This window comes from Solea solea, chromosome 7, assembly GCF_958295425.1.
Source record: "Solea solea chromosome 7, fSolSol10.1, whole genome shotgun sequence".
NCBI lineage: Eukaryota > Metazoa > Chordata > Actinopteri > Pleuronectiformes > Soleidae > Solea > Solea solea.
Genome location: NC_081140.1, coordinates 11,470,946 through 11,484,890, shown reverse-complemented (window position 1 = coordinate 11,484,890; position 13,945 = coordinate 11,470,946). Strand labels below are relative to the sequence as shown.

At 39.7% G+C, this 13,945-nt stretch overlaps 1 protein-coding gene across 1 annotated transcript in view; it reads right to left on the bottom strand.

Annotated features, from left to right (window-relative positions):
• Positions 1–10,627: 10,627 nt before the first annotated feature.
• The window catches only part of zbbx (zinc finger, B-box domain containing), a 54,954-nt gene continuing 51,636 nt past the window's right edge, over positions 10,628–13,945 (bottom strand). The window contains exon 21 of the mRNA XM_058634464.1: positions 10,628–13,535. Within this exon, the coding sequence (XP_058490447.1) occupies positions 13,457–13,535 (79 nt within the window). The 3' untranslated portion in view covers positions 10,628–13,456. The remainder of the gene's footprint in view (positions 13,536–13,945) is intronic.

Here is a 13,945-nt window from a genome sequence, read left to right as displayed (position 1 = left end):
TTTTCATGTCAAGCTCAGCATGAAAAATTATGCTGGGCTTTACATTTTACGTTTTGTGCATGGACCCCAGGGAGAGTAACTGCTACCTTAGTGGCAGCTAATGGGGTCCAAAAGAAATAACAAAAGCAAAGCAAATCATAATAAAAATAAAATAAATAAATATACCATGTTTCCACTAATAGCACTGTGATATGATTACACCACATAAAATACAATTAGAATTATAAGACAGGCTTCAGCAAGTACTGAATGAGAGCCACTGGGGTGCAATAATGTCAATAGAGGTTTTGAGTAAGGCTAGGGGGTCTGGGGACATGCATGAAGAAACAGATCAATGTCATTCCAGATGAATCTCATAGTGAGAGTCAATGGGGGTTCACACATAAAAGGCCCAAAAGCTTCAAAAATCCAAAAACCAAAAATCTCTCAGCTGAGGGTGGTGCATTTCAAGGTCCAGACTTCTCCATTTGGGGAGAGAGGTTACATGAGGGGAGGGTGGTGCCAGTGAGAGGTAAGATTTAGAAATGCAGAAAATGGATTCAATGGACAAGAGAGGTGGAAAAACTGCGTGTGCATAATTTTGAGTGAAGACGATGATGTCCACAAGTTGTACAAACAATTGAGGGTAGATGTACGTGTATGAGCAAAACTTAATCCAAGAGAAGATAGATATAGGTATAGCAAGTTACTGTGATAAAATCTTGGACAAAAGTGAGACAGCAAAAGGGATGAACACAATTATTGGATGGATCATTAAATGTGTAATTTGTGTTCTAAGAAGAAACATCTTGCACAAATTCCCTTGCTTTTATCTATCTGAACTACAAACACCATTTGTTTTTGTGAATCACAAAAAAGTATTTTATGGTGAGCAAAAATGTACTCAAGGAGCTAGAAACACAGTATTTATTAATATACAGATGCATCACTATTTTACAGTGCACGCTCACACTGATGGTGGCACCAGTGAAATTGTATACTGTAATATGTAAATCTAACTATTCATGCAGCACTTGTTATTCATACTGAAATTAAAGTGCAAGTGGAATTGGAATTAGGAATGTACTGTATACATTCCTACATTTTCAAATAGCTCTTGGTCAAACAAGCACACCCGAGTCAGTGGATATCACTGGCTTCTCATGGGAATGATAAGTTTGATAATAAGGATAAGTTTGTTACTTAAAAATATGGACCAAGTGTAATTTTACACCATTTTATTTATTTATTTTTTTTAATAGCTAATTAACATGTTTATTTCACTGGTTTATTTATTAAAGCTTTTATCACAATACCACAATAAGGGACTGCGATAAATTTAGCTGGTTTAGCATCGCTCTCTCAGTGTACCTGGACAGTGTCTGCCAGCCTCCAGGCATTCAGACAGAGATGCTTGTCTCGCCCTGGCAGCACCAGTCATTTTTTCCACTCCTTCACTCCTCGGCCGCATTATCACCTCATAGTCTGCACCGTGATTACATTTCAGATGCTTGATAAGGCTGCTGGTGTTGCCACAGAACCTCAGAGCCTAGACAGGTCCACACATGACTGCGCTTTCGCTCACACTGCGCACTGATGTGACACACAGTGGACCTTTTTTGGCACTTTTATTTCAGTATCAATAACAGAGGATTCCGTATAAAACAGTAAGAGTAAGCTCTGAGGCTGCCAACATAATAAAGAACATAATAAGATGTAGCAAAACACTGCAGTGTAGCTTTATTAAATGGTTTTAATTTTGTGCTTGCATATTTTGTAGATGATTCTCAAAGAGCAGCAACACTGACAAGATTTCGGGGAGAGATGGTTGTGAGGGACTCTATCAGCTTCTATCAACAGCAGACGATGTGCTTCAAATAAAGAAATCTATTTACCTTCACCTTATTTTTGTTTGCAATCACTTAAATAAGTATGATTTTATATGGGAAATGACAAAAAAAATGAAATTCCATTGAAAAAAAAAAACTTTACATTGTGCATCTAAATGGAAAAATTAGACACATCACAGCAACCAATGAGAAATGTTAGTCTGGAGGTCAGCGAAAGCAAAGCAATGCATTTACAATGTAGTCTGGCAACACATAATGCCATCCCATTCAAAATGAATGAGCATGTGTTTTAACTAAAGGCTCCACCGCATAGTGTGTGTGCAGAGTTACAAACAGGTATCTGTAGTTATTCCCTTTGTTTTACATGTATGTCAGCCTGCTCTGGTGTGCGGCACATTTGTCTTATTTCTGTTGAGTTGTAAGCTCCAGCACAGAACTTCGGTCACCCCCTGTGAACTTCTGAATAACTACCAAATGCTGCCCTCCTTCCACATCTTCTCACTGTTACACACACACACACACACACACACACACACACACACACACACACACACACACACACACACACACACCACTATGTAAATGTCTCACATAACAAGCGCTATATAGCTGCTGTGCTTCCACCTTGCCTTCATCATTTGTGACATTAAATGCATCACCTACTGTGTGCAGTGTGGGGACGTCACTGGGCAACACAAACAAAACACAGCTATACTGAGAAACACAGAGAGAGCTGATGGGCTTAATCAGCATTGCGTGAACTCATTTGGCAATGGTTTGAAGGTAGCGGACATTTGATCCCATTTACAATTTACACACAACAGCTAAAGAATTTAAATTTGGGTTGGAAGGAAAGCGTTACCTGCATCTATAGATATTTCCAGCAGTTGTGGGCAGGATAATTAGGACAACAAATATATATCTACACGACAAAAATAATAATAATAATAATAATCATCCATGCCATCATCAAAAATAAGTTTGGACATTTCTGCCTCTTGAAATGTAAATAATATCCTTTGGTGTATTTCACTATATTCTCTTTCAACAAAGAAAGCCGTGGTATGCACAACCATGAATTCAAACCTTTATTAAAAAAGAGTGATTCAAAGTACTGTGGAGCATTGGTTCAATAACCTTAGCAAGAACACACAAGGAGCTGAGCTAAATCAGCAGAGATATCTTTGATTAGGATAAGGGGGAAGGGGTCAGTCCAGCAGACGCCATTAATCATACACACATAGAGTACAGTACATATTAGAAACTGAGCAGAGGGGTGCGAGCACAGAGGCAGAAAAGAGAGAGCAAGAGTCAGAGCGACAAAAAAGCAACGAGAGAGAAACCTTGAGAAATGATAGCGAGAACATATTCAAAGAGGCCTTGAACAAGAGATGGATAATGAGAAACAGAGAGAAGTAGAAATATAACATAAAGGCAGCTTAATGGACGACATGAAGAAAGAGAAGTGAATCCAGTTTGGCATTACGCTGCTTCATTTGTTCATGTGGTATATGGGCCAAAATCCATCGCCATCAGTATGAGGAAGTTAATGAACCCCATTGGCTTAGGAGCAGGATTCCTATCTGTGTAAATGGAACATAATACTCAGCATCACTCACACATCTCTTGGTTTCTGCTTTTCACACACACACACTTATAATGAAACACCATTTCATGCATAGTCATGGTGATAAGTTGACTTACTCATTTTCGGGAATGGGTCAATATAGGACTTTATCACAAGTTAAAAACACTTCTAATTATTTAAATTTCCATTTAAATTCATTAACATCTTTCATGATTGACTTGAAAGTGCTGTCAAGCTCAACAAGTGCCACAAGGGTGAGGCTGTATCTTTCCACACATCATGATTTATAAGTTTCAATTATTCTATTTAACAAAATGTGAAGTCAACATGGTGTGTTTTGAGCAACTAAAATAAAAAACGAGGAAAACAAGTAGGTGTGTCACGATTCTCCAAATTCTCAATTCGATATGATTACCTCGATTTTAATTGCGATAAGAAATTGAATCCTATTTTTGATTATAATTATAAATCAACTGATTAATCAGTTTCGTTTACTAATTATTGCTTAATTGATTACTTGGTAAAGTGATTTCTCTTGATGCAGTAATAACCATTTCTGTGATTTCAGCTTCATAACGTTAAATATATTCTGTTGCTCGTCTACAAAGGTAAACTTAAAATTGCTAGTTTGTGGACAAGACAAAACTTTTGAGGACATTGGCATTTTACTATACTTTTAGCATTTTATGGATAAAACAAACAAACCCAAAGTCTCACCTTCTGCTGTCTGAAATGCAAAAATACCATCCTTAAAAAGTGGTGTATTTTATAACTCAGGTCTATACACAAGCACGCATACAAACACAAACACACACGTACACAGTGGAGGAGAAAGACTTGAAATCTAATGGGGTCTCATCTCAACAAGGGATGTCTAACGAGGAGCTCTAACAGGTGTTTCTCATTAAAGGTGGAAAAGAGAGGGATGGGTGAAGAGTGAATAGCAGAGGAGTGAAGCAACGAGGAGCTGATATATTCCCGTGTTATTCATTAGTGTCTTACAGGCTGCTGATATTAATGATTCACTGTCCATAGCATTCCCCATCCCCACCACATACATTCTCGTGCTCACACACACACACACTTCATCACTCCCCTCTCTACCGTCTTCATGGTCTCCTGTCTTTTGTGCTCTTCCAGCTGAAAAACAGATTCGTCTTGTGAGCTTGACATCCATCCTACTTTTTTTCCCCCAAAATAACAGAAAAACTTCCTCTCTCTCTCTCTCTCTCTCTCTCTCTCTCTCTCGCTCTCTCGCTCTCTCTCTCGCTCTCTCTCTCGCTCTCTCTCAAGTCTAACCCTTTCTACCCTAACCCTGCCCTGTGCACTCTTAATTTCATTCCTGCCATCTGTGTGTGATGGGCTGTTCCTCTGGTTAACCACTGCAGGAACAAGTCAAAGACAGAGCAGGCTGTGATTTATCAAACTGCAACCAACAGGTGACCAAACTTGTGTGCTAAGAGACGCTGTGAGCGACTAAAAGAGAATAATGAGCACACAAACACACTCTCGCATAACATTCTTTGCATCATGCCTGGCACATGGTTCCTTTCTCCCAAGACTAGATATTTTACGTTTAGCCTTGGCCTGTCCTAATTAACCAGCTGGACCGACCCATCACCTTGGAAACAGGTGGAGTAAAATGCCAACATCCCCTACTGCCTTTCTTCCTCTCAAAGGCCCTCACCTGCCTCACCCACCGCCTGCAACACTTTGCTGCACATGGATGCCTGCGCTCCATTAACCATTAAACCGGACTGCCAAATGCCACGTGCAAAATGGAGGAGGGGAGGGGGGGAAGAGAGGGTGGGCTCTCATTAAACACTTTGAGCTCCCGACAGAATCAATTACAGTGATGTATTGATTTGCCAGTGGGTCCCAATGGTTTGACCAGCACTGAGGGACCTGCCGCAAAACAGGAGGGAGCAGGGACAAATGGAAACCAAAGGGGTAAGGAACAGAGAGGTTGGAATATAAAAGGTACATCGATATCAATGGAGGAAAGATCGGAGAAACTGAGAAATGAGGGAGAGAAAGTAGAGAAGTGATTGCAGAGAGTGTGAGGCAGAACACAGAGGACCTGAGGAGAAGTTAGGAAGAGTGGTGGAAGAAGTGAGAGAATAATTGGAGGGGAGAGAAAAGGGGAGAGAGGGCGGGAACGATATGTAGACATGTAAAGTGAATAAGAGTGGAAAAATACATTTCTTTATCATAGTAGATAGAGAAAACTCCGACTCCCCCCCACCCCAGAGTACGGCCCCATTTCTTTCATGTCCTCCGTTCACATTTCGTCCACTTCTTCACCCCTGCTCTTTGTATATTCTTCCATCCTCTCCCTCTCTCCTCCCTTCCATTATAACTTTCCTCGCCTGAACGTTTTGTACAAAGCTGCACTTCCTTCTCCAGTGTATGGACTCATTTATGCACAGACAAGGTCTGTGACCTTAAATGTAATATGGAGCCATCAATTTGAAACTGGGTAGACGGTGACATGTGAGGACACTGAAGGGACATGCCCAGAGAGAGAAAATAATGCCATGTGTCCACAAAACAGGAATTTATGTTGGTTATGGTGAGGCAAAGCCTGCCTAACACCAGACTGCATCTCAATCTCAAATGTAATTGAGATGCAGTCTGAAAAGGGTGCCGTCACCTCCCACTTTTAAGCGGTGTGACCAATGGATGTAGATGAAAATGCCTCTGTGCGCAATTGGACAGACCTACAACCAATCAGGTCAATGATGTTGGTGACGTATTTAGAACAATGGAAAGCCTGTCAACAAACAGGAGCGATGGCTATCAAGTAATGGTGTCTAGTGACTTTTGCCCAGGGACGCTCAAGATGCTAGACATCGCTTCTCTGTCGTCATCGCGTCAGGCCTTCCTGTAGCAGGGGTTTGTGATTAGTTCCCTTTCTGATTGGTTGTGAAGTTGGCCAAACAGCATCCTTGCCAGACGTGTCTGCAGAGCAAAATCAAATCGCTTGAGGCACAAAGTATGAAAAATCTTCCATCATTGCAATATCAAGATGTGCTCAAGTGAAGACTGAAGTGTTTGTTGTGTTTTTGTTTGCCAAAAATGTACCATTATTCGCTTGTTTGATTCATTTTTATTATTTACTCACCAACACATCTAATTTATATTCCAGCCCTAATACTGCGACACCCGCATACCCCAAGAAAGAATTTGAAGATAATTGGTTAGAAAAATGCAATGTTTTTTTGTATAGAAGTAGCATACTTATTTTATGTAGATGTATTTCCCTAAATAAAACCATTTTGCTAGATTGGGCTAACAACTCTCACATGGAGGTTGACGCAGTAGACAATGGATGGATGGTGGATAATGGATAATAGATGGATAATAAAACATTGCATTTGTTTCTCCAGTGTTTACATAGTCTACTCACTGTCGGCATCAATGTTAGCAGTGAGACATGAACACCATAGACTGAACTCATTGGCTGCCAGCCATTTTCAGAGCAGTGGTCAAATTGACAACTATAGCAGTCAATGGCAGCCAATAAGTACTTATTTATTTATTTATTTATTTATCGTAAGGCAGTCACATTGTCATCACTATATTTTACATAATTGCATATGTTCCTAATATTGTGCAGAAAAATGTGAAATCATTTAAGTTCTGGGGCAATTATTTGTGCTTCCTATTTTCTTTATACTTTGAGATAATAGAGGCTATGCTTTCGTTGCATGTTTATGCCCGCATTTGTGTACCTGCATACAGAAGCAATTCCATTCATTACTTTCCCTATTTGCCAGCAAAGTAGTGCAACCCTTGTGTTACACTTTGCTGCTCCACCTATTCATAGCCTGAGAATTATAGGGCAGATACATAGCAACAGCAGCCTGCACAAACCAAGTAGGTAAAAGGGTTTTTGTGTTTCACACAGCCAACTTTTTTCCTGTAATGAGACAGGAAGTCTCAGAAAGAGCAAGCAGACAGTTGCAAAGAACATGGGACACAATTAGATCGCAGCAAATACCTCCAACCTGACAACCACAGTTAGAGTGTAACCAGTCATTTATACAGTACATACAGTCGACATCCAGGTAAAGCATAAATATAGGATACATGCATGTGTATAATGTAGATTCACTCCTGATGTTATTAGGGTCAAACATAATCATGTTGTGGCTGAGAAGTAGGACTGGGCAATAACTCAACAATAACCATCAAAATATATTGCTTCTTCAAGAGCAATATCACAAAACTTCAAAAGATATTGATTGAGGCACCGCGACGTGTGCTGAGGTTCATGGCTGGTGAGGCAGTGACTCAGATTTACAAATAGATGAATCCAAAAAATAGTTTATATTCACTATTCCACTGATGCATGCACATTGACTACTGTTTATGTTTCATATCTCATCAGCATTCTTTAAACACACAAAGGTGAGGAACATATTTGGCTAAGAAATAATGTTACATTTACAGCGAGAGTGAGAGAGAAAGAGCAGAGAGAGCACATTTGCTCTGCACCCTCCAAGAACAGCAGCAACAAGCCTCACCTTGTGCCTTTTGTCTGCGGTTTTATGTCCGATCAGCAAGACTAAATATGTCGCACACAGTGGCAAAGCTCTGCTTCCCCTAAAATGACATCATATATTACTGTACAGTATTTACATTTCAATACTACTCGTCTTCTAAAATGCGATTAGAACGTGTCACTAGTTTGTTCAGAATCAGCGGTTTATCACGGATGATGTCTTATGTGATTTTTGTATTCCTGCAGCAGCCTCTTTCACCTATGGTCAATGTAGAGTGTCCAATTTGTCTAATGCCTAAATCTGAATGTTTTTGGACTGTGGAAGTAACCCGGAGAACCCAAAGGAAACCTACTCAAACACACAAAATCCATGAAGAGAGGCCCTCGTTCCAACTGGGTAGCGAACCCGAGTCTTCCTGCTGCAAAGGCAAGAGTGCTAACCACTACACTAACCGTGTGGCCCCCTGCTCAGACATATCACCCATAAATCATGTTTACACAGATGAAGACTGGCTCCACAGACATAAACCCAATGAATAAGAGGAAGGGGAAAATTGCAGTGAGAGTGGATAGGTGGAGAGAATAGTTAAAGAGTGTTTACATCCTGTCCGGTATGATATGTCATAGATGGGAGAGGGAGGGTTGAGCAGAAGAATCCTCTATTTGTTGTCAAATTCTTACGCACTGGACCTTTAAACCATGCTGTTGTCTGGGCCTACCTAAAAGAGAAATATGTTTTTGTGCTAATATCAAAGTCCAAAACAATATTTCTCAACATTACGCAGAATATCTACATCAAAATGGCACTTTGGTTTTTTTAAATGTGCTCTTTAATTGAGGTACTGTTTCTACTCAGACAGTAACTCTTATACTATAAAACTAATTTGTTTTTCTTCTCTAGCTCACACACACACACACACACACACACACACACACCTGTGTCCAACACTTTAGCTTTTCCAACCACTCATTCAAAGCAGAGGAGACGCTGCACCACAGCTGAAACACATCAGGACGCTGACGCCTAATTAATGAATTTAATGCGCAGTATTGTTTAACTTAGCTTACAGATTTGCCTGTTTAGTGCAGAAATTCAAGCTTCACGGTGGTTGTTCCTTACCTTTACAAACGTGTAGGTCCAGCACGTCACTGTGTTGTAGTCTCTTTAGTCCGTGAAAGCTCAAGAATTACTTTAGTCAACTTTTCAACGTTGAAACCAGTGTCGCGTGAGGCAGTCGTCGTTACCGGATGTCATACAACTTCTTAGTCCATTATTTCTGCTTTCTTCTCTTCTTTCTTCTCACACCTGCCTGCTTTGACTATATGCCAGCTAGATTGATTTCATAAACAAAATTAAATTTTCCTGTGAAGCTCTGTTCTTTTCCCCCTGCGCGTGGCTCTGTTTGTGGACAGCTCAATGAACTAATGAGAGGATCTCGTGAGTGTTTGTGAAACGCCCTGTGATTGGCTGTTACCTTTGTTAATTACCTGGTCTACAGACAGACATCTGTCCTGTCCAATGGGAAGGGGATAACTTATAAAACCAACTCTGACACTGTTTTGACTGATAATACAAGTTTAAAATTCATTCAAAAACCATTTGGAGACAGATATGTTACAGGGAGATTATAGGAAAATTGTTTTTATATCTTTATAGTTTTAGCATGATGTATGTATTAGTGTTTTCAAATATGAATTTTGTTTTAAGTAAGGGCAAAACTAACACACAATGTTCAAAGAGCGTTAGCCCATGGTTCTCTTAAGGTTAGCTACAACCAAACTTCATTAAGTTTTTTGGTACCAATATAATACGTTTATTTTTTTTTTATTTTATGCAATTGCTAGATTCACTCAGGTTAAATTGTTATTTTTCATACTTTTTCCAGAAAATCATATTAACGGCAATAGGATAGTTATACCTGACTTTCTCTATTTGTATTTTCGGGTTGGGAAAAAAGTAATTTAATAATGATATCAAGGAGTATTTATTTAGGTTGTTTTACCTTCAACATCCAACATTTACACCCCCATGCCAATAGGGGGAACAGTTGATGTTGTTCACTTCCACTAATCCGCGTTGCGCTACACTTTACATTGGATTTCAGGTAAGTTGTTGCTCAAGAAAGACAGAAACTAGGCATTTAAAGTCACATAACATATTTGGGCAGAAGAGGATTTTTTTTTTAAATACATTCTGGTGTAATGGCTGAATATTTAACCCAGATTCCAGAATCTGTTTATTTTCACTCATTCCAAGTACATATTTAGCACACATGCTGCGCCCAGAGATCAGACACAAAACAAAAAAAGACACAAACATAATTTTAAAAACGACTCACTTCAAACACCCTGTAAATGTAACCGCAGAGGTGATTTCATGACTCATTGCCTCTTTGTTTCTGGTTCAGTTCTGAGCAGACAGGGAGACCTTGCTGTATCACCAGCCACACTGTGAACACCAGATGCTTACGAGCACACTTCCATCCATTAATATTAGTAATTCATCACGGACAATGATGAAGAGAAAAGCCTTCTGCAAAGGTGTGTGATGCCCATGGCTAGAAGTCTATTATCATTCCCAGTGGCAAAACAAAAAAGAATGAACTCACTGAGGCTCAGTCGTCATTACTTGAATATATGGATTTATATACAGAGAGGATTCCTGGCACAGCTCACACACACACAGGCACACCGACCAAGAAGTGCAATAACAGATTTTAATTTTGTAACATGGGGGGAAAATAACATTCTACATCAACATGACTCATAGTTAGTCTTATTCCAAAGCCAGGACAAGATCGCACTAAACTAACAAAAAAATTCTGTCTCTAAAAAATTGTCTAAAGCCTTGATTATGCACAACTGACTTCACACACAATATTTGTGATATTACAATATAACTCATATAATAAGTTCATAATATATACATGGAAACCGATCCCTTTCTACATTATGAGTGTCTTTTCTTCTATTTTACCCTTTTCATGGATGCAGCTGCTCTCCCCTGTGGCTCACTGTAGGTGACTTATAAGAGTCTGTGAACAAGGGAATCCTTTCAGGGCATTCTGTGTGAGGAAATTGAATGGGTTTTCATCAGAAAACAAGTGGACATGCAGCCAGAGGCAAAACAACATATCTCCACCATGTAACTTGCTGTCAAGAAAAAAAAAGGCAACCCAACAATAAATAAAAACCTCACTGACTTGGGGAGAAATGGAAGGATCATTCTTCAATTTGTTTTGCCTTTAATGTCTAGGATTTAGGATATGGGGGCATGTTTAAGAATTAAAGTATATAGCTTTTTCCAAATGTTTCTTGAAAAATGTTGACTAAATTTACCCTGAAAGCACACACTGTTTTACAACACACCAAGTCTGAGCTTCAGTTAAAGGGTTGTGGGGTTAAATGTCAACTTATCCACTTCATCGCCGTCTTCCTGACAGTTTCAACAACAACACAGTCTCACAACGCCAACACTCCACCAATCCAACAGAGGTCATCGCTCCTTTTCCAGCCTCTTTCTTCGTTTGTGAGTGATGGGGTGGGGGTTAAACCCAGAAACCTTTTTATTTTTCTTCTCTTTAACATTAAGTGATAAACTCAGTGACGGACACAATAACACAATAAGAAAGATCTGACTTTTCACCTCTCCTCATCTATCACTTGGTCTGTCTCTCTGTCTCTATGTCCCTGCCCTATCGGTCAGTTTTACTGTGATTGCTGTTGGATTTCAGGGCTTTTGTGGTCCTCTCCTGGTGATTAACGTCTGGACACATGAAATAACATAAAACGCATATGCTCCTATTCACACAGACAACCGCACTGCATTGCACAAATAAGCCGTGATTTTCTTGACAATAAACCAACGGATGCTGGGTTGTGAGCTCAGCTGACAACAGTGGCAGCTATAATAGATAAGGACCTGCTGTGGGGGAGTAATGCAAAAGCTGAGGAAAAGAAACACAAATAAACACACACCAACAGGACACATTCACTACAGAGATGACAAACCAGTTCCAGCACCTGGTGTTTATCTTCCCCAACTTCTGCACAGTCATAGGGAGAGATGGCAGCAGCAGCAGCGGCGACCACTGGCACAGTTCCTTGCTCTTTCCCTAAAAACACAATTTATCACCTGCAGGAGTCTCCCACAGGTGTGTGCATGTGTGAAAGGAAAGACAGCGCCACCCTAACCTTATTAACACCAAACTCTGGAATAGAAAGACGTGTTTCTTTCCTGTTGGTAAAAGTGGAACCAGTCAAGTGCACCTCAACATCTGTCTCTTAAAGTGTCTGTGTGCAGTTGCACATACACAGAGACACAATCAAGGGCATTGTCACAGACTCCTGCTGAGAAGTAGAACGACATGTCACCATTTTGTCTCTTCTCTCACCTCTTACACTTATCCATGTTTACTTCCAACTCGATTGTTTTTGTGCTTTCAGTTAATACATCCACAGATTTGTAGTCCAAAGCGTTTCATGTGCCGTTATTAAAATAATGTATGAATGCTGACTCAAATCCCAACCTTGTTTAAACACTTGCCAACAATGTTTTTTTAAAGCATTTAATTTATCTTATTTGCCCAAGTAGTCTACACAAAAGGTGGATATTTTTTAGAAAGTTTCCTGTGCAACTGTGAGTCTCTAAAAATGCACATTTGGGAAAACTGCTGCGTCTCCTGTTTGACGTCTGCGTGCAAATCAGGCGTGTTGTTTAGTTGTTGTGTGCTGCTAAGTGGACTTTTAAAATGCTTACACATACATACACAGTTCATTTTATCTTTGTTTTTACTTTTGTTGTTTTCCTCCAGGGTTGTACTATGAAGCATGTTCAACAGAGCCAGGCTTTCTTTGCTTACTCTGGCTCAACAAAACCTGAATCCCAAACCAGAGGAAACAACTATCCCAACAGTACACAACAGGTTTTCTTCATCATGCTCCATGAGCATTCAAAAACGGGGCATTTGAGGCATCATCTCACTCTTTATGTATGTAAGGGTCTGTCAACTTCAATCAGGAGTAACAGGTTATTAATAGTAAAGAGGTATAATAATATTTAAAAAAAAAACAATAAACAGCCAAAAGTAGTGGTGGCTCAAGCTAGTGCCCTAAAAAGCTGCTTCAAATAACAAAATTGCAGAACACGTAAGTAGAAAACCTTTTATAGCTGATTTTAAGCTGCAGCTGTGAACATAACCTGGTCTGGACCAGGTTATATCAACAACGTAATTTGCAATCTGGAGGATTAGGGTTAAAATAGTGCCAACTATGTGACACAGAAATCTCTGGCTTTAAACTCAACATACCTCGCCAACCCACTAATCTCACTTTGTAGTACTGCACACAACCTATTCCCCTATGAGTGGATTAGGCCTTCGCCTCAGAGGTTAAAGGGCATCCGCATCAGTCTTTACACCCTGTGAACCAGATTTCATTCACATTTATTGCACGTTTTTGATTGCTTCCATGTATATTTGTTAATATAATGTGTATATGTGTGTGATGAGTGTATCTGTGCAGCTTATTATCTCAGGGTAGAGACAGGACACTCCGCCGGTCTCGCTGCACAGCCTCCTCTTCCTCCTTTTGTTCCTTGGTGACTCTGACCCTGCAAAACCAAAGTCTCCAATGACATGCAGAGCATTGTGCATACAAAACACTCAAAGAAGGTAATGTGTCAGACACACCAATGAGATCACCCAATCCTGGAATAATTTACACTAATTGTATTGCTTTTTCTTCATTTTTTTTAACTATATTTAAAATATCAGATGAAATACATAGAACTAAGTCTGAGTCTAAATGAAAATGTCAATATCTCAATATGGAGGGGGGGGGATATACCACATACCTACAGTAGACTAGGTCTGTCATTCACCTGTGTGATGTGGGGGTGTTCTTATACACATCCTACTGCGATAACATTCACCGAAATAAAAGTATGTTTTTACGTTTCATAACAGAAAACTTAGAGCGTAACTCACTTGAGTTTTTATGATAAGACTGTTATTCTATATA